At 40.7% G+C, this 19,126-nt stretch overlaps 1 protein-coding gene across 1 annotated transcript; it reads right to left on the bottom strand.

The window, feature by feature from the left end:
- Positions 1-89: 89 nt before the first annotated feature.
- LOC109916418 (polypeptide N-acetylgalactosaminyltransferase 15) lies at positions 90-16,338 on the bottom strand (the record flags this gene model as incomplete). The annotated part of the gene is made up of 5 exons (XM_048592975.1): positions 90-191; positions 660-809; positions 2,739-2,933; positions 12,919-13,036; positions 16,171-16,338. Coding segments are annotated over 5 exons (733 nt in total), but the record flags the coding sequence as incomplete, so codon positions are not given.
- Between the last annotated feature and the right edge of the window lie 2,788 nt (positions 16,339-19,126).

The following is a 19,126-nucleotide window of genomic DNA, read 5'->3' as shown; positions in this document are numbered from 1 at the left end:
GATGTTATTAATTGTTTGTAAGAAGTACTAGCCTGTTTTTATATACAGCAGTGATATATACATGAAGCATTTTATATTTTAGACATTACCTGATTCCCATGGCCACTGCATTGAGTAAGTCCTACAGGATATCCACCTGTGCTCCATTTGGTCTCATAACTTGCACAATAGCCTGTGCCTATATTGTACAGCTGGAAGCAAAAAGAACGTGTGCAGAATGAGGATATTTCTAATTAATATCCTTCCTTCAGTTTTGCTCCTTGGAACATTTCATGCTACATTTAAATAGGGCAACTTAGCAGCAAACTTAAACAAAACAATTAATTCAATATTCAGTAGATTTTCTCATAATATAATTGTACATTAAATTCAGAAAGCAATCAATTTTCTTGCATGGATGTGACATTTAATATGCCTTGAGATAAAATAAAGGTCCAATAAAACATTTTTAATATTGTTATTGAAATTATTTTTATTTTCATGCAAATATTTTTATTTCAGATTTCCAGTGTCTGCTGTATCTTTTTTGTATTATTTTTAAAATAGTCTGTTTTTAACAACAAAATCTATAATTGAAAATAAAACAATTACTCAATTGAAACTCATCATTTAGAAAACTAAGAATGTCAAGAATTGCATCAAAAAGTTCGATAAAATACCAAAAACCTTTGTCTTGCTGCTCCAAAATATCCAGATTTGTCCTCAGGCAGGTAGAGCTCTGGGTATATGTTCGTCAAAAACCAATGAAAATGCTTACAGCTTAGCCTCTTTCGCAGTTGCAGTCGCTCTGTACAGTCAGGAACTGCAATCTACCAAAACAGGGAAAAAGATATATTGGAATTTAACTGAATTGCTTCAAGTTGAATATTAAAACTTTCTTTTGTATGGTGACTATTCTGTGATGTATACCCAGCCTTTTTTTCAATGCTTAACTCAGGAAACACATCAAGCAACATTTTTAAGACTTTTATAATGTAGTTAAAGTTGATAGATTCCTTTCAGAAAATTCTACTGTAATGTGCAGTGTCAGACCAAAATGTGACAGACAACTGGGACAGAATTTTATCTTCATGACAGGGTCTTACCTACCGGTTGGAAAACCAGCAGGAGTCCCATGTCACCTCCACTGTGATAGGCTCGACAGATTTAAGCGTTCATCAGACATTTAACTGAGCAGGATCAGGCCTTTTCCAAGACCCTGGGAGTGGAAATCCGGTGCTAGAAAATGAATAATATTAACAATTCAATCAAAATCAAGAATGTTTAAATGTTACATCTGAGTATGATTTGAGCTAGTCTAAAGAGCTCAGTTATATTTTAGCAATCACAGTTTAAAAATGGGGGGATGGGCTTTAAACGTTCAAAACATTTAGTTTAAAAGATGCTCATGTGATAGTTATTATATGAATTGCTTGATTATTTAGTCACAGCTCTTTCACATGGAGATGGGCCAAATGGGCATAAAATCAAAACACACACATTCCAGCAAGATTTTTTAAAAATTGGAGTAAATCTGAATAAGAGTAATCTGAACAGCACTTACACTACCTCAGGAGTGGGGGGTTAGTTAGCTCAGTTGGTTGGTTTGTGATTTGGAATGATGCCAACAGCATGGGACCACAAAGCACCCCCCACAATCCAGAGTTAACAGTTCTACTGTAAAAAGTGTGTGTGAAATGTAAAAATGTATTGTCACTCCAGCCTGCCTAATTATATACATCCACATGATCTTCTCTGAGTTTATTTCAAAAGGTTAATGTTTCATTGAGGGCAATTTGATACAAGTACTTAATTTTTGAGTATTTAAAGTATTTATAATCCCTTATATGTGGCATAATTGATTGGAAATACAATAAACAAATTAAAATACAGTAAATGGTTTAATTATGTTATTTCCAGCCTTTGAGATGGAGGTACAATAGTCTCTCCTACTTTTAAAAAAAGGATGTTTCTCTCTAAATGTATGTTCAGGAGAATCAAAAAGCAAGAATCTGTCTCAGACTAAAATCAACAAAAATATACATTTTTTAAATCTTTATTAGAATGAAAAACGTCCCAAAATATTTCACAGAAATGTAATCTAAGTTCGTGTGCAAACCAAAGAAGATATTAGGTGTTATAAAGCGTTTGATTAAAAAGGTTGATTTTAAGGAGGATTTTAACAGGGTGAGGTAGAAAGGTACTATATTGGTGGGAATTCACAATCACAGGGCTTATAAGCTGAAGTCACTCTATTTAAAAATGAAGAGATCAATGCAAAATTAAAATAACGGGGGCAGGGGGGCGGGATTTATAAAGGCAAATAACTGTTAAAAACAGTAAGTCCCTCACAAAATTTTTTTAATCTTTGAGTCTCTACTCAGTATTCATCAGGCTCTTAAATGAAAATCAATCAGGCTCTTAAATGAAAATCAATGTCTGATTCATTTCAATTGTTTGACTGAAAGTCATCATTTCACAGTTTCTGCACCAGATTTTGGTCTATCCTTCTTTGAAATGAATTAATATTCATTGAAATACTTATAGGTGGATAAAATATGACTATTTTATTTAATGGACATATATTTGCACCTTTTTAATGTAAGGAAATTGAAGAACCATTTCAAAGCTGCTGAAAAAAGCAAGGCTACGAGTCTGGGAGTTGTGTGGAGCAATTTCTAGAGCCAAGAGTATGCACTTCCGGGAAATATTCAATCACCTGTTTTTTTAACTGAACAACACAAACGTTACTCCCTGACCTTACTGAGCAGATATGCAGGCATGTCTTGCTTGTAGAAAATCTCTTTAAAAGAATCCATCCAAACCTCTGCTACACGGATTTTGTTTTTCTCCACAATCTCTTCATCTGGCGGAGAATATGGGACATGTTTCCTGTACACATGACCAACTCTGGAGCAGGGCAGAACTTCTACTGAACCACCACAGAGCCAGACCTGCAAGAATGAACACCATCGAAAATAGACATGAAACGGCTGGATCAGAAGAGAGTTGGGGATTGTTTTGAAACTTAATGCATTTACCTTATATTCCAAAACACAGCAATTGGATCAGCATAAATTCAATTAAGATTGCATCAGTTCAGCATCATTAGTATAGCCAACCAAAGAAACTACAAAACTTGTTTCAGAGTGTTCAGCAGAACCTTTTAGTTTGGAAGCCACTTGCTGGAAAGTAAAAACCTTGACTAACAGGACTTATACCGATACTCAGAAACAGCATTCACAGTGTAACTACTGGTTATGAGTTCTAACACTCATTGGCGAAGGTAACCTCTACGTCAGACAAAGAGAGCGAGGCTTTGTACTTTATTGATAAATATATGACCTGATCCAATTATTTCTAACTCCTGTGTTTCTGCTGCTGTACTTGTGCTCCAATAATGTATATTCAGCTTCAGTGCATACACCCTGAGACATAATTCGTCTTTGGAGCAGGCGGTAAAAACAGTGAACGCTATGTTGACCTTGATAATGAGAGGTTTTGAGTACAAGATTAGGAACGTCTCGCTGCAATGTGCAGGGCTTTGGTAAGACTGCACCTGGGGTATTGTGTGCAGTTTTGATCTCCTTATCTGAGGAAGGATATTCCGGCTACGAATAGAGTGCAATGAACACCTACTAGATTGATTCCTGGGATGGCAGGACGGACATATGTAGAGAGACTGGGTCAGTCAGGACTATATTCACTGGAGTTTAGAAGAATGAGGGGGGACCTCCCAAAAACTCATTAAATTCTAACAGGACTAGACAGAGTAAACACAGGAAGGATGTTCCCGATGGGGGAGTCCAGAACCAGGGTCACAATTTAAGGATATGGGATAGGCCATTTATAACTGACATAAGGAGAAGTTTCTTCACAAAGAAGGTAGTAAGCCCATGGAATTGTGTGCCACAGTAACTGGTTGAGACCAAAACATTGAATATTTTCAAGGAGTTACACGTAGTTCTTACGTCTAAAGGGATGAAAAAGATCTGGGGAGAAAGCAGGAACAGGATAGTGAATTTAATTATCAGCCATGATCATATGTAATAAGGAGCAGCCTCACAGAGTCAAATGGCCTCCTCCTGCTCTTTTTATGTTTCAATGTTTGTTGCAGCACAAAACGTGCATTAGCAAGCTGGCGTCCCATTTTATTTGTACTTTTTCTTTTGCAATGGGCTACACATGTATCATTACCTGTTTGCATGAGACTGCTCAAAGTAGATTTCACTTGTTTTCACTTGATATTTAGACCCTTTCCTTCCATCAAGAGCAGGCAGAACATAACCTCTGTTGCTAAAGGTCAGTTAAAATGGTCAATGACCATAACCAATGTTATTTCCTAGTAGAGCCAATTTTAATCCTAGAACAACCAGTAACAGCTCAGCTGAAATAGTTAGAGTAGCAGAGAACAGGACTTCCTGGATCTTGATGGCCCAGTACCAGATCACATGGTACAGTAACAACAACACCTTACATTTTTACAGCACCTTTAACATATTGAAATATCCCAGTGTGCTTCCTAGAAGCATTATAAAGCGGAATATGACAGCGATCCACATCTGACAATCTAAAGCCTGGTCAAAGAGGTAGGTTTTAAGGACAGACTTGAAAGAAGGTGGTAAGGTTGAGAGGTAAATGGAGGGAATTCCAGAGGTTTGGGACCAAAGTACTGAAGTATGGTCACCAATGATGCAGCAATAAAAACTGAGAACGCATCAGAAGCCAGAATTAGAAGAGTACAGATATTTTGAGAAATTCTGCAGCTGGACAAGAATACAGAGATAGGGAGTGATGGGGCGAAATCATGCAAAATTACAAATAGGTGATTTTAGGGACAACATGCATATGAAGTTAGAAGTACATCATGGGATCAGGTGTGGCACCAAGATTGTGAATGAGCTGGTTTAAGCTTACATCATTGCTGTAGTGAGGAATAGAGCTGACATGGCTAAGGAACAGAATTTAGAACATGGACCAAAAGCAATGGCTTCAGTCTTTCTAGCATCCCAGTAGCTCACCACCACCTTCTCAAAGGGAACTCGGGATGGTAAATAAATGCTGGCCCAGCCAGTGACACCCATGTCCCACCAGTGAATAATTAAAAAAATTAGAGGGAATTTCTGCTTACCTGGTATGAGTGTCAGACAGCAGTCCGACAATTTAGCAACAGTGGAGGAGTAGATAGAGGTGCTTTTTACACTTAGGTAACATTGGAGTGGGGTTTAGTTCAGAACAAGTATTCCATTGGCATGATATTAGTGTGGAGAGTCTACTGAGTCAGCTTAGGCTGAGTGGGACTGCTGTAAGCTCTGTCTCATTGGGCAAAACACAAATAAGATGACATATTCATAGGTCACTCTCTGGGATCATGCCAACGATGAAATTACGGATGGACAAAAATGAGATGTTATAAATGAATTTAGAACAGGCAAAAGGGATTAATCATACTCCATGTTTCACCGCTTGAAAATGCAGGGAATAGATAATAAAAAAAACAAAAGAACTGTGGATGCTGTAAATCACAAGCAAATCAGAACAGTTCTGAGGAAGGGTCACTGGACCTAAAATGTTAACTCTGATTTCTGTTCACAGATGCTGCCAGACCTCCTGAGCTTTTCCAGCAACTTCTGTTTTTATGAGTAGACAGAGTTCATCATGAATAGAGTTATTATTATACATAATTGAAATGCTGAAAGAATCTGTTGAGTGGAAAACTGGAACCAAAGGGCTGATAATAGAATTTACAGTCTCAGCTGGTCTTTGTCACTGTTTACAATTCATTTCAGTTTCACTGTGTCAGCATATCAACATATTTTTCTTCCTTTATCCCTTATGTTTTTAACACTTTTCCCTTTAATGTAACTCGGTGCTCAACCACTCAATGTGGTATGTCAGTTCCACACTTCCATTAATCATTCTGAGCGAGGTGGCAACTTCTTAATACTTTATTGAATTTATTACAGATTATCTTAGATATATTTTACAGCCTTTAGTTTTGTACTCCTTCACAAGTGGGAACATCTCTATTCTACCATATCAAACCTCTCAGAAATTTAAAAATACCTACCAGTCAACTCTCAGTCTTCTCTTTTCTAGAGAAATAACCCCCATGTTTGTGCCTTCTGACTCTTGCTGGCAATGTATTACTGTGATGGTGTTAAGTGGGTACCTTTGTGATAAGGATGGAGTATGTACAGGAAATGTCATACGATACTTGCAACTAAATTTGCTTCTGCAATACTACTGAGCCCAAAGTATGTATTTTCTATATATCTATTCATATGTAGATCTGTGCTGATGTGAAATTGTACAAGTACTACTTGATGTCTTCTAATAAGTTTCACTACAAAGTTTTCCAAACCAACTTCCATTATGTACAAGAGTAACCTATGCCCACAAATTTTTCACTATGTCCTTACACTTGAGGGCTTGGAGAATTCACCCTGTAATTTTCAAACAAAAAGAGAAGCCTTTGTGCTTCATATCTGCAGAAAGATGTCAAATCCCTCCAGAATTCCTAAAATGCATAATTGAAAAGAAAGTACAGCTTTATCTTGCATTTAAATATGAATTGAGAAATGTGAAAAGGCATGAGAAAGGATGAGAAAGTATATCACAAAGCAGACAAAAGTCATTCACTTATAAAAAATGAAGAGCTGACAGCACTCCTATAACATGAATGAACAGATTCATTGTGAGAATGGAAGTTTTTCCTTAAGTAATAACTAGAATCAATCCTTAATATTCAGTTCAGCCACTACAACAGAACTTTCAAGGAAGCAACTTCTTTCTTGAGTATATGTGGCACCACTTTACATCATAATAGTGAGTGCAATGTCTTCCAGTTATTACTGGTAACAGCTCTGTATTACTGACCAGATCACACAATGTGGTTATAACTGGAAGCTTACAGGCAGATTATTTCTGCCTGAGTACCTGAAAATCCACAGATTCATTTCCTGAGAAACTGAATCATCTGAATGAGTGAACCACCTTACCAGAAATTGTGTGAGATCATGACATTGTCTCAATTGACATATGCAGGCAAGGTGCAGCTTGAGCAATTGCATTGTAATTAAATCTGCTTCAGTTCAATCAACTTCTGATCAGAACTGAATCATGAAAGAGACCAGAAATTGTATTGAATGTGATGCTAAACTATTTGTCTCACTGATACTAATGAACTTAGATACATTAAAGGAGAATTCTTTTTTAAAAACATATGCCAAATATTCAGTCCTATTTCAGCTTCTTCGAAAAGCTGGACCATGAGCCCATTGCAGCCTGAATTCACAATGTACATACATTAGTTAATAAACCAGCCTAACTTGCTAATGTTATTTTTCTGTTATTACCACAGTATATTAGGGCCAGCGCAACACATTGATTGGTTTCTACTTGATATCAAACAGGTCAGATGTTCTCTCCCACTATTAACCTCTCAAATGCAATAAATACTCCTAAGACAGCAATCGTAACATCCCGTGAAAGAATACAATATTGCTGCAATGTGTTAAATTTGCATGCAGCATGCTGGAGTGTGTACCACTAATGTAGGGTAAGGAAGCAGAACACACCAATTATGATTTCCATTCTTAGGTAAGACCTACTAACTCCTTGTGGAAGGTTGTGTAAAGCTTTGAGGCAAGAACTCAGTAAGATTTGTATGTGCTGCCGTGTCTAATATGATATCCTGCTTACTGTTATTGGGTAAAGTACCAAGAGGTCCATAGATGCTTCTGCAACACTGGACCTGAAACATTAACTCTGATTTCTCTCCACAGATGTTGCCGGACCTACTGAGATTTTCGAGCAATTTCTGTTTCTGTTTCTGATTTCCAGCATCCGCAGTTCTTTTGTTTTTTTTTATTTAGGTAAATTAGGAAATTTTGTTGACCTTTTACAAGATCTTTAACTTTTGTGACAACTCTTGGAATAGTGATAATTAATTTCCAATGCAGGGCTGCTGTGAGGCATAATAGTACTTACTATTATTTTGATTATATGTCATCTTAAATCCTTGAAATAACATCTTTAATGAGCCATACAGGTTAATGAGCTTGTAGTGAGTTGTTTATAGTACACCAAGAGGATATGTTTGTTGGTAGTATCTCCTTGCTACAGCAATTCAAAACTAATCCTGCTTCCTCACAATCTCCCCAAAGCCCAGTATCTCCATTTCTTTTGTATACTTATTCAGTTTTTACTAGACTCTGCCTAAATCACTCCCAGTGACAATGTACTTCATGTTACCATAACCATCTGAATGAAGACATAATCCCCATTTTTCTGTTCTAGCTCCATGTCATAAACCCTAAACCTGAGAAAATAGCTTTTCCCTCAACTATCCAATGGAAACCCTTCAGAATATTAAGATTCTCTACTAAACCTCTTAGCACCCATTTATTTTGGAGCACTTTTATAATTAGAGTAATATTAGAGAGCAGGATCACAGAATTGTTACGGTGCAGAAGCAGGCCATTCAGCCCATTGTGCCAGCACTGGCTCTTTTCCCTAATGCCTACCTCCTGCCCTTCCCCAACATCCCTGCACACCACTCCTATCCAAATAACCATTCAATGTCCTCTTGAATGGCTCAATTGAACCTAGCTCCACCACATTTCCAGGCAGTACATTCCATACTCTAACTACTCACTGTGTGACGAAGTTTTTTCTCACAAGCTTGTTTTATTTGCACATCATTTTATATCAATGCCCTCTCATTCTTTTTGTTTCATGAGCAGGAATAGCTTCTCCCTGTATACTGTATTTAGCCTTCTCATGATTTTGAAAACCTGTACCAAATCTCCTCTCAGCCTTCTTCTCTCTGAGGAGAACAGTCCCAACTTCTTCAATTTATCCTCATAACTAAAGCATCTCATACCTGGAACCATTCTTTAAATTGTACCTGCAGTCTCTCCAATGCAATCGCATCTTTCCTATAACGTGTACACAAGCTGAGGTCTAACAAGTGTCTTGTTCAGCGTCACCTCCTTGCTTTTGTACTCTATACCCCCAGTAATAAAGCTGAGAACACTGTATGCTTTATTAATTGCTCTTTACACCTGTTCTGCTACCTTCAATGATCTGTGCACACATACACTAGATTCTTCTATTCCCGCACTCCCTTTAAAATTGCACCCGCTATTTATATTGTCTTTCCATGTTCTTTGGACCAAAGTGCATTACTTCACAGTTCTCTGCACTCATCTGTCTTATCCACCCACTCCACCAACTTGTCAATGTCCTTTTCGCAAGGGAATAGATTTTTATTTTATGCAACACTGTAAGCTTATGATTCTAAATTCTCTACTTAGTTTATGTCTCTCCTAACTTGTATTTCTACTTAAATCAATTGGATTAAATATCAGAAGAGATGAAAAACTGGCTGTCTTCTTTTGCTATAACCCATCTCTCACTGCAACACAAAATCACAATATGTCATTCCAAATGTCCTCATTATGTTTTTTAAACCACTAGCACAGAATGACAGGAGGAAATAATTTAATGACAGAAAAATGTAAGAGGACCCCCTAGGGATTAATTGAAGTACAAAATTCCCAGTGCAACCACTTGAGTCACAATACCTTTTAAATTAAAATTAACCAGCAGAAGGCTGTGTGATTGAATCCATGTCAGTGAATAAGCTCCTGGAAAGCAGTCCTATCTACACTGAGGAAATTCAGATCTGTCCTTTATTATTTTCAGGTGTTCAATTTGCTTCGAAGATTTCCAACTGTGAGTGACATGAATATGGTACCACAATTGGATACATAACATAGAATTTGACAGAAACCATTTCATGAGTTCTCAAAAACGCTCAAAGAAAGAACTGTGCAGGGATCCTGGCATGCAGTCTGGAAAGAAGGCTCAGAAAACATTAATAATGCAAAGTCAAATTAATTCTACCAGTTGTTAAAGTCAACGGTTGAAAAAAAACTTAATTTTTAAATATCTGACAAATGTGGATGTTCTATATATCTTACTGACTCCTTTTCGTTTGAGGATTCATTGAAACATGGGTATAATTTGCAGCAAATTTCCCTCTCAGAGTGACAACTTTGAGACTTTTGGGGCTCAGTAAATCCATCAAAAAGTCAATGAGGACCAGGAGCCTTTTGGTCAGGGCAATTCCTCAGCTTCTGTTACTTCATGTAATAATGGAAAGGATATCAGTCCCTATGTACCATAAAAGGGAATTCTTTGCAAGGAAGGGATTTCATGCTGACAATATGTCCTGAGCAGTGGTTGAGGGAATGGATAGTATGAAGGGAAGGGAAAGAATTAAATGAATGGAAATGGCAGGGACAAGAGAAACAGATAGAGAAGCTTGGAAGAAAGACAGCCTGCAGTAGCTGAGAGAACTCAAAATTTCTCTTACTGGGCCTATTCTTGCATCCAGAACCAGGATCCAGCAGGTTATCCAGCTCAGGCCACAGGTTAATATGACATAATCAAAGCTTAATGAGCTGATATTTATGGAGGATTAAACAAATTGGTGTGTGTCCTTGCCATCTGCAATTTAAAATCTTGAGAGAAAACTGGGTAATTCCCAATTCCATTTTAACTTCTGCTGATTCACTGCCTGGACTCTCCTTGGCAGGGAGTTATAATGGAAATCCTTGTCTTTGTGTGGTGACCCTTTGGGACTGCATGTGGATAAGGAAGGGGCTGGTGGGTGAGGTGGAACGGCCCAAGGACAATTCATTGAGGGGATCCAAAGGTAGTTCTGTGGGGTTGATCAGGAAATAATTGCTGGAGATGCTCTGATTAAGATCGAGAGTTTGATATTAAAAATGTCAGCTAACTAAGCTAAATGTTAGGGTGTAGAGCTGGATGAACACAGCAGGCCAAGCAGCATCAGAGGAGCAGGAAGGCAGACGTTTCAGGTCTAGACCCTTCTTCAGAAATGGGGGAGGGGAAGTGCCTACCCTATCCTACCCTCCCTCGACCTCTTCATCTCCAACTGCTGTCGAGACATCAATCGCCTCAACCTTTCCACCCCTCTCACCAACTCCACCTCTCCCCCACAGAACATGCAGCCCTCCGCTCCCTCCGATTCAACCCCAACCTCACCATAAAACCCGCGGACAAGGGAGGAGCAGTTATTGTATGGCGCAGTGACCTCTACATCACCAACACCAGACGCCAGCTCTTTGACACCTCCTCCCACCGCCTCCTTGATCATGACCCCACCCCCGACCACCAAAACATCATCTCCCAAACCATCCACAACCTCATCACTTCAGGTGACCTCCTGCCCACAGCCTCCAACCTCATCATTCCCCAACCCCACACCGCCCGTTTCTATCTCCTTCCCAAAATCCACAAACCTGACTGCCCTGGTCGACCCATTGTCTCCACCTGCTCCTGCCCCACCGAACTCATCTCCACTTATCTTGACTCCATTTTCTCCCCCTTGGTCCAGGAACTCCCCACCTACGTCCGTGACACCACCCACACTCTCCACTCCTCCAAAACTTCCGATTCCCTGGTCCCCAACAACTCATCTTTACCATGGACGTCCAGTCCCTATACACCTGCATTCCCCATGCAGATGGCCTAAAGGCCCTCCGCTTCTTCCTGTCCCGCAGGCCCAAGCAGTCCCCCTCCACTGACACCCTCATCCGTTTAGCTGAACTCATCCTCACCCTTAACAACTTTGCCTCCAATTCCTCCCACTTCCTACAGACAAAGGGGGTGGCCATGGGTACCCGCATGGGCCCAAGCTATGCCTGCCTCTTTGTAGGTTACGTGGAACAATCCCTCTTCCGAAGCTACACTGGCCCTATCCCCCACCTCTTCCTCTGTTACATCAATGACTGTATTGGCGCTGCCTCGTGCTCCCACGAGGAGCTCGAACAGTTCATCCACTTCACTAACACCTTCCACCCCAACCTTAAGTTCACCTGGACCATCTCCAATACCTCTCTCTCCTTCCTGGACCTCTCTGTTTCCATCTCTAGCAACCACCTGGAAACCGATATCCATTTCAAGCCTACCGGCTCCCACAGCTACCTAAAATACAGCTCCTCTCACCCACCTTCCTGCAAAAAGGCCATCCCCGATTCTCAATTCCTTCGCCTCTGCCGCATCTGCTCCCGAGATGAGGCATTCCACTCCCGGACATCCCAGATGTCCTCGTTTTTCAAGGACCGCAACTTCCCCTCCACAGTGGTTGAAAACGCCCTCGACTGTGTCTCCCGCATTTCCCGCAACTGATCCCTCACACCCCCTCCCCGCAATAACAACCAAAACAGAATCCCCGTTGTCGTCACATACCACCCCACCAACCTCCGAATCCAACGCATCATCCTCCGAATCCAACGCATCATCTTCCGACACTTCCGCCATCTGCAATCTGACCCCACTACCAAAGGCATTTTTCCCTCCCCACCTACACTCACCTTTACTGGCTCCAACCCTGCCTCTTTGACCTGTCTGTCTCCTCTCCACCTATCTTCTCCTTTATCCATCTTCTATCTGCCTCCCCCTCTCTCCCTATTTATTTCAGAATCCCCTTCCCCTCCCCCATTTCTGAAGAAGGGGCTAGACCGGAAACGTTAGCTTTCCTGCTCCTCTGATGCTGCTTGGCCTGCTGTGTTCATCCAGCTCTACACCTTGTTATGTCAGATTCTCCAGCATCTGCAGTTCCTACTATCTCCCTAAGCTAAATGTTAGATGCTAACAACTGAAATCCTAGGAATATCCTTGTTTAACTTCATGTTGTAGTCAATCCTCAGTATCCTTTTCTTTCAATTCAGATGAGTAATTATTTATATATGAAAGCACAAAGAAAGATACATTTTCTTTTCAGAAAAAACACAGAAATCAACATTAAATCTTTTAGAATTCTAGTACTATATTGTCATGCAAAGAACAATTTATTCAAGACAAAACACCAGTTAGCCTCAGATTTGAGGTTTTTAACCTTACCCGGAGAGACAGTTCCACATTTTCTGTTCCCCACATCAGCATTGCAGGATCATACGCACCAATATTTTGGAAATAATGCCGATTCATTGCTAGCACTCCTCCAGATACAGCTGGACTCCTGAAACAAGGACAATGACCAAGAGGAATTGAGATGAATTATGATTAGGAATGACAGAAACCACCAAACAATGACTTTCCTGTACATTTTTCAGAGGAATAATTTCAACCTATAGAACACTGTTGCCTCTGTGACTCTTCATCATCTACACAGGAAACTAGGTACAAAATGGCCAGATTCAGAGTGACTCTCCCTTCACTGTGTCTTATCAATGTGAGTCCCAGTTTAAAACAGTATCCTATTGCGCCAGCAAACATTTTTACATGTTCTACAAAACTTATCCTGAAGAACAGTAGGAAACTGCAGCATAGAAAAGAGCTAACTTGGAGCTGTGAGTTCAGAAGGTGCTGAACAGTCATTCCGAACTAGCTTAGCTGTCCGGAGCAAGCTTATTTTTGATACACTTACTAGTGGTGCCAGGAATATGATTCCTCAGTTTTGCAAGAAACTTTGATAAATTCCAGCTAAGTGAAACAACAATATACTCGGATACAACAAGGTGTAGAGCTGGATGAACACAGCAGGCCAAGCAGCATCAGAGGAGCAGGAAAGTTGACGTTTCGGGCCTAGACCCATATACTCGCACTGTTTTCAATATAGTATACAGCACTCACAACAAGGCACACTCTATGTGAGGAGACCAAGCACAATGTGGGTGACGCTGTGTGGAACATCTGTATTCTGTCTGCAAACATGCCTCTGAACATCCTTTTTATTTTCAATTTAATTCTCTCCTCATCCCTCTCTGACCTTCCTTGGCTTGCTAAGGTTGTTCCAATAAAGTTCAATACAAGCTTGAGGAATAGCACCTTGCATTATACAGAATTCTGCATTCAATGTTGAGTGTAACAGTTTTAGATCTCAAGTTTTATCTCAATTTGTCTTGTCTGCCTTTGCAGGTTTTATACCTCTCATTTCTCATCTATTTCCTTACTATAAAACAGATTTTCCCATTCTAGGAACTGTGATGAAGAGTCATCTAGACTTGAAACATTAGCTTGCTCTCTCCATGGGTGCTGCCTAACCTGCTGTGATCTCCAGCAGTTATTTCCAGGTCCTCCCTTTTGCTTTTCTTCCTATCACGCTCGGTTTCACTTGTTCAAGATGTATTATTTTTCTAGTCTCTCACAGTTCTGATGAAAAGTCACTGACCTGCAAAAGTACCTGTGTTTCTATTGCAACAGATGATGCCAGACTTGCTGAGTATTTCCAGCATTTTCTGATTTTCTGACTGATAACCTAATTTTATTTTGCAAACCACTTTCAATTCAGAACAACTGATACTGGCTTAAATAAATATAATCATAGTTTAAACATTATTGCTATCAAATAGATGGCACATCTTAAAGACAGTACAAACTGCTGCTCCTGAGCATTGGTGCTGGAGGGAGTGGATGTTTGTGGCTGTAGTGCCAGTCAAGTGGGGTGTTTTATCCTGGTTGATGTCAAGCTTCTTGCATGTGTTGCAGCCACACTCATCCAGGTAACTGAGGAGTATTTCAACATGCTCCTGTCTTGTGCCTTGTAGATGGTGGACAGGCTTGGAGGAGTCAGGAGGGGAGTTATTCACTGCAGTATTCCTAGCCTCTGACCTGCTCTTGTAGCCACTGTGTATATACGGTGAGTGCAGTTGAGTTTCTGGTCAATGGTAACCCCCAGGCTTTTGATAGTGGGGGATTCAGTGATGGTAACACCATTGAATGTCAAGGGGCAATGATTACTTATTGGAGATGGTCATTGCTTGGCACGTTATGTGGTGTGAATATTACTTGCCACGTGTCAGCCCAGTCCAGATCTTGTTGCATTTGGACATGGACTGCTTCAGAATTTGAGAAGTTGCCAAAGCTGCTGAATATTATGCAATCGTTGGTGATCATCCCCACTTCTGACCTTATGATGGAGGGAAGGTCATTGATGAAGCAGCTGAGGCTGGTTGGGCCTAGGGCACAACCCTGAGGAACTCCTGCAGAGATGTCCTGGAGCTGAGATAACTAACCTATAAGGTATCCAATCTACCTCACTTTACCATTCCAGGATAATCCATTGCAAAATTCTGACCAGCAGTTGAAAGCAGCTGTTCCATGTGGCTAATATGTAAAAACAACATGAATGGTGTTCACCAGGAAGCTGTTGTCATGCCAGAGAGACAGTCTGCCCCATCACACAATTGAGTAATATGGTATTTGAATTTTAGTGTCAGTGTGGTACTAAATATGTAGGCTGTATGTCCCAAAGACTGGCAAACTATATCAAACAGCATATCCCTCCAGCTGTTCACAACAAGCAAGATACTGACTGCACCCAACCAGCTGGCTCTTGAAAAACTCACAACACAGTGGCCAACATCTGATATGATTCTACAATTGGAAAACATTTGCTGGATAATCTTGAATGTGTGAAGAATTATGCTGACAACCAATTTAGGATTGTTAGCTGGGCTTGCAGTGTAGCATACTCACATGTATTGGAAGTTACTATATTAATACACAGAGCCTTGTACAAAAAGAACATGTACATGCATTACACACAAACGGAAGTTGCTGGAAAAACTCAGCAGATCTGGTGGTATCTGTGAAGAAAAAATCAGAGTTAACCTTTTGGGTCCAGTGACCCTTCCTCAGAACTCTGTACATGCATTGCACCTGTTTCAACTCAACGTAAGTGACAGCCATTCACTGGGTCACTTCTCAGGACAATAATCTGACCAATCAGAGTCAAGCTATTTGGTTTAAAATTTAAACAAAGCCTGATAGTTTATGATCAATTATCATTAAATGGTACATTCTCCATAGTATCAACTCTAAAATTTAGAGTCCACTTGCCAATAAGTCAGCACTCTCCTCTCATGCAAAATAAATGTTGGCTTTCCTTTTGTTGGTATTTTTGCAAAATGTGTTGATGAGTGCTTCAACAAAGTGTATATTTTTTGGCAATACTCGCATTCTGTATTACTGAATGACAAATTTAAAGTATTAATTTTTTGCACTTCTGTACACATTTTTACTCATCTCCTTTGTTCGTCAGTTGCACTAGATATAATTAACTATGCCTAAGTACTTCTTTCTAGATAATCTTCATCCTATGGGGTTGAAATATGACTGGACAGATACGCAGATACTTGTTATAATACGTACTGTACAGGTATCGTGGGAGATGTCCGCCATTTCTGCTCATATTCTGGTATTGGTTCCCAATGAAAGTCCAGCTTCCAGTTGAAAACTCCTCGCTGAGGATCAACAGAGTGATAATACTGAAATGTCTTCCAGTCAATAACATCGATTACAGGAGAAACAACACGAGTTCTGTAACAGAAAATAAAGGATTATGAAGCTTATCTTCACTTTCTTTTCGATGGAATTTGATTTGATAAGAGGAGATCTTAACTACCCCTCTATAAATTTAATTGCATTGCTTGCTTTTTGCTTTTCACTCAGTAAAAAAAACAAACATTCATAAGTGCAAATTTTGGAAGTTTTCCAGTACTTTTAATTAGTTAATCTGTGATCCAGTCAGTCGGTCTTTACTAAGAATTCCGTCACCAGTAACACTTCAACCGGCCCTCCAGCATCAGTGAAAATCTCTCCACTACTGCTTTTAGCTTTCTAAGTAGTGTATGCTCAAAAGTTTAAAAATAGGCTGAAACTCTAGCTGAGATAACAATAACAAAACATTGGTCCTATAGCGCACTACTAGATTAAGTATGTGCTGCCACACCATACAGGAGAATTAAGGATATGGAAATCAGTCTGACCTCAGTTAGGGTACCAGATCAATTAAAATGCCTCAAGGTGTCGTTTAGACCAATGTACTATTTTAAATTACTCTGAATAGGAAAGGAATGACTGATGACTGCAACAATGTAACAGATATCTATAGTTTTGGATGGTCTTGCCTGGAGTATGTTCAGAAAGGACGGGAATTCAGGGTTATTGGGGGTAGACAAGAATGTGGGTTCAAAACACAAACAACTTAGCCATGATTTTAAATGGTGAAGCAGGTTTTAGGGGCAAAATTGTCAACTTCTGCTCCTATTTCATATGTTTGTCTAAAACATTTCTCTCTAATACTCTTTGCCTCTGGCCACCTCCAATAAAAGATAGTTCAAGTTTAAACTTGAAACTGAAAATGCATAAAAAGATAAAGTCAGTAAGATAGAATCCAACACAGTCAACAATTAAGCTGTTTTCATCTGTTCACTGTTTTGCAATTGATTCTGAGATGACAATGTAAAAAAATCACAAATAAAGAACATAAGGGGTTTTAAAGTATTAAATTGCACTTCTAAATATTTCAAATTACATTGATTTTCTTTTGTGCATCATCATTATTTGTCGAGGTTAATGTAATCAGAGCTAAATATACTGGCATGCCTCATACTTGGTACATACTGTTGGGCACGGGGAGTTAGAGACATTTCCCTTAATGTACAAAAAAAATCTTGTTTCCTTTGTTCACTCTTTATTGAATGTTCATGTTAATGTCCAATGTTTCATTCATCATGTAGTGGGAACTTTCAGGCTCAGCCTGGCCTTTTCTTCAATGCATTAGAAAAGACGTAGAGTAAGATCACTCATAGCCGGGATAATTGAAATAAGGTAGGTGAACTCAAAGATAACAAGGTATAGAGCTGGATGAACACAGCAGGCCAGGCAGCATCAGAGGAGCAGGAAAGCTGACATTTCAGGCCTAGACCCTTCTTCAGAAATGGGGGAGGGGAAGGGGATTCTGAAATAAATAGGGAGAGAGCGGGAGGCGGATAGAAGTTGGATAAAGGAGAGGATAGGTGGAAAGGAGACAGACAGGTCAAAGAGGCGGGGGTGGAGCCAGTAAAGGTGCATGTAGGTGGGGAGTTAGGGAGGGGATAGGTCAGTCCAGGGAGGATGGACAGGTCAAGGGGGCGGGATGAGGCTAGTAGGTAGGAGATGAGGGAGGGGCTTGAGGTGGGAGGAGGGGATAGGTGGGAGGAAGGACAGGTTAGGGAGGCGGGGACGAGCTGGGCTGGTTTTGGGATGCGGTAGGGGGAGGGGAGATTTTGAAGCTTGTGAAGTCCACATTGATACCATTGGGCTGCAGGGTTCCCAAGCGAAATATGAGGTGCTGTTCCTGAAACCTTCAGGTGGCAACGTTGTGGCACTGCAGGAGGTCCAGGATGGACATGTCATCTAAGGAATGGGAGGAGGAGTTGAAATGGTTCGCGACTGGGAGGTGCAGTTGTTTGTTGCGAACTGAGAGTAGGTGTTCCGCAAAGCGGTCCCCAAGCCTCCGCTTGGTTTCCCCGATGTAGAGGAGGCCACATCTGGAACAGCGGATACAGGTGAACATCTGCTTGATGTGGAAGGTCTTCTTGGGGCCTGGGATGGGGGTGAGGGGGGAGGTGTAGGGGCAGGTGTAGCACTTCCTGCAGTTGCAGGGAAAAGTGCCGGGGGTGGTGGGGCTGGAGGGGATTGTGGAGCGGACAAGGGAGTCATGGAGAGAGTGGTCCCTCCTGAAAGCAGATAAGGGTGGGGAAGGAAAAATGTCTTTGGTGGTGGGGTCGGATTGCAGATGGCAGAAGTGTCGGAGGATGATGTGTTGGATCCGAAGGTTGGTGGGGTGGTACATGAGGATGAGGGGGATTCTGTTTTGGTTTTGTTTTTTGTTTTTTGTGAACTCAAAGTTCTGTAAGGACTCTGTCAACCAAAATCCTGAGGCGGATCCAGGTTTGGACAGTATTGGCACTGCCCATTAGGCTTCTCATTTTCTTGCTGTGACTGACTATTCCCATCACCATCGACATTCCCTGCCCCCACATTCCCCCAACTCCCATCACCACATCCATGATTCCTGGGCCTCCAGTGCTTATATCTCTGACCCACATTCTGTACTTTCCTGGTTCTTCTTCAGCTCTTCCATGTCCACAACCCCTCTCCATGCTAACCACCAAAACCCACAGTCCCGTCTTCCCTCCTGCGGCTCACAGAAGCACCACACAGTCTGCTATTTTCCTGCTCCCAACCCCCTCCCCCCTTGTGCCCTGGGACAAGGAAATCCGCTGACATCACAAAATTTCACAAAGCTGAATCGTGGACAAACAAATGTCAAGTAGGTCCC

Source organism: Rhincodon typus, unplaced genomic scaffold (genome assembly GCF_021869965.1).
Source record: "Rhincodon typus isolate 14 unplaced genomic scaffold, sRhiTyp1.1 hic_rhity00002135, whole genome shotgun sequence".
NCBI lineage: Eukaryota > Metazoa > Chordata > Chondrichthyes > Orectolobiformes > Rhincodontidae > Rhincodon > Rhincodon typus.
This window is presented reverse-complemented; position numbering and strand designations above follow the sequence as displayed.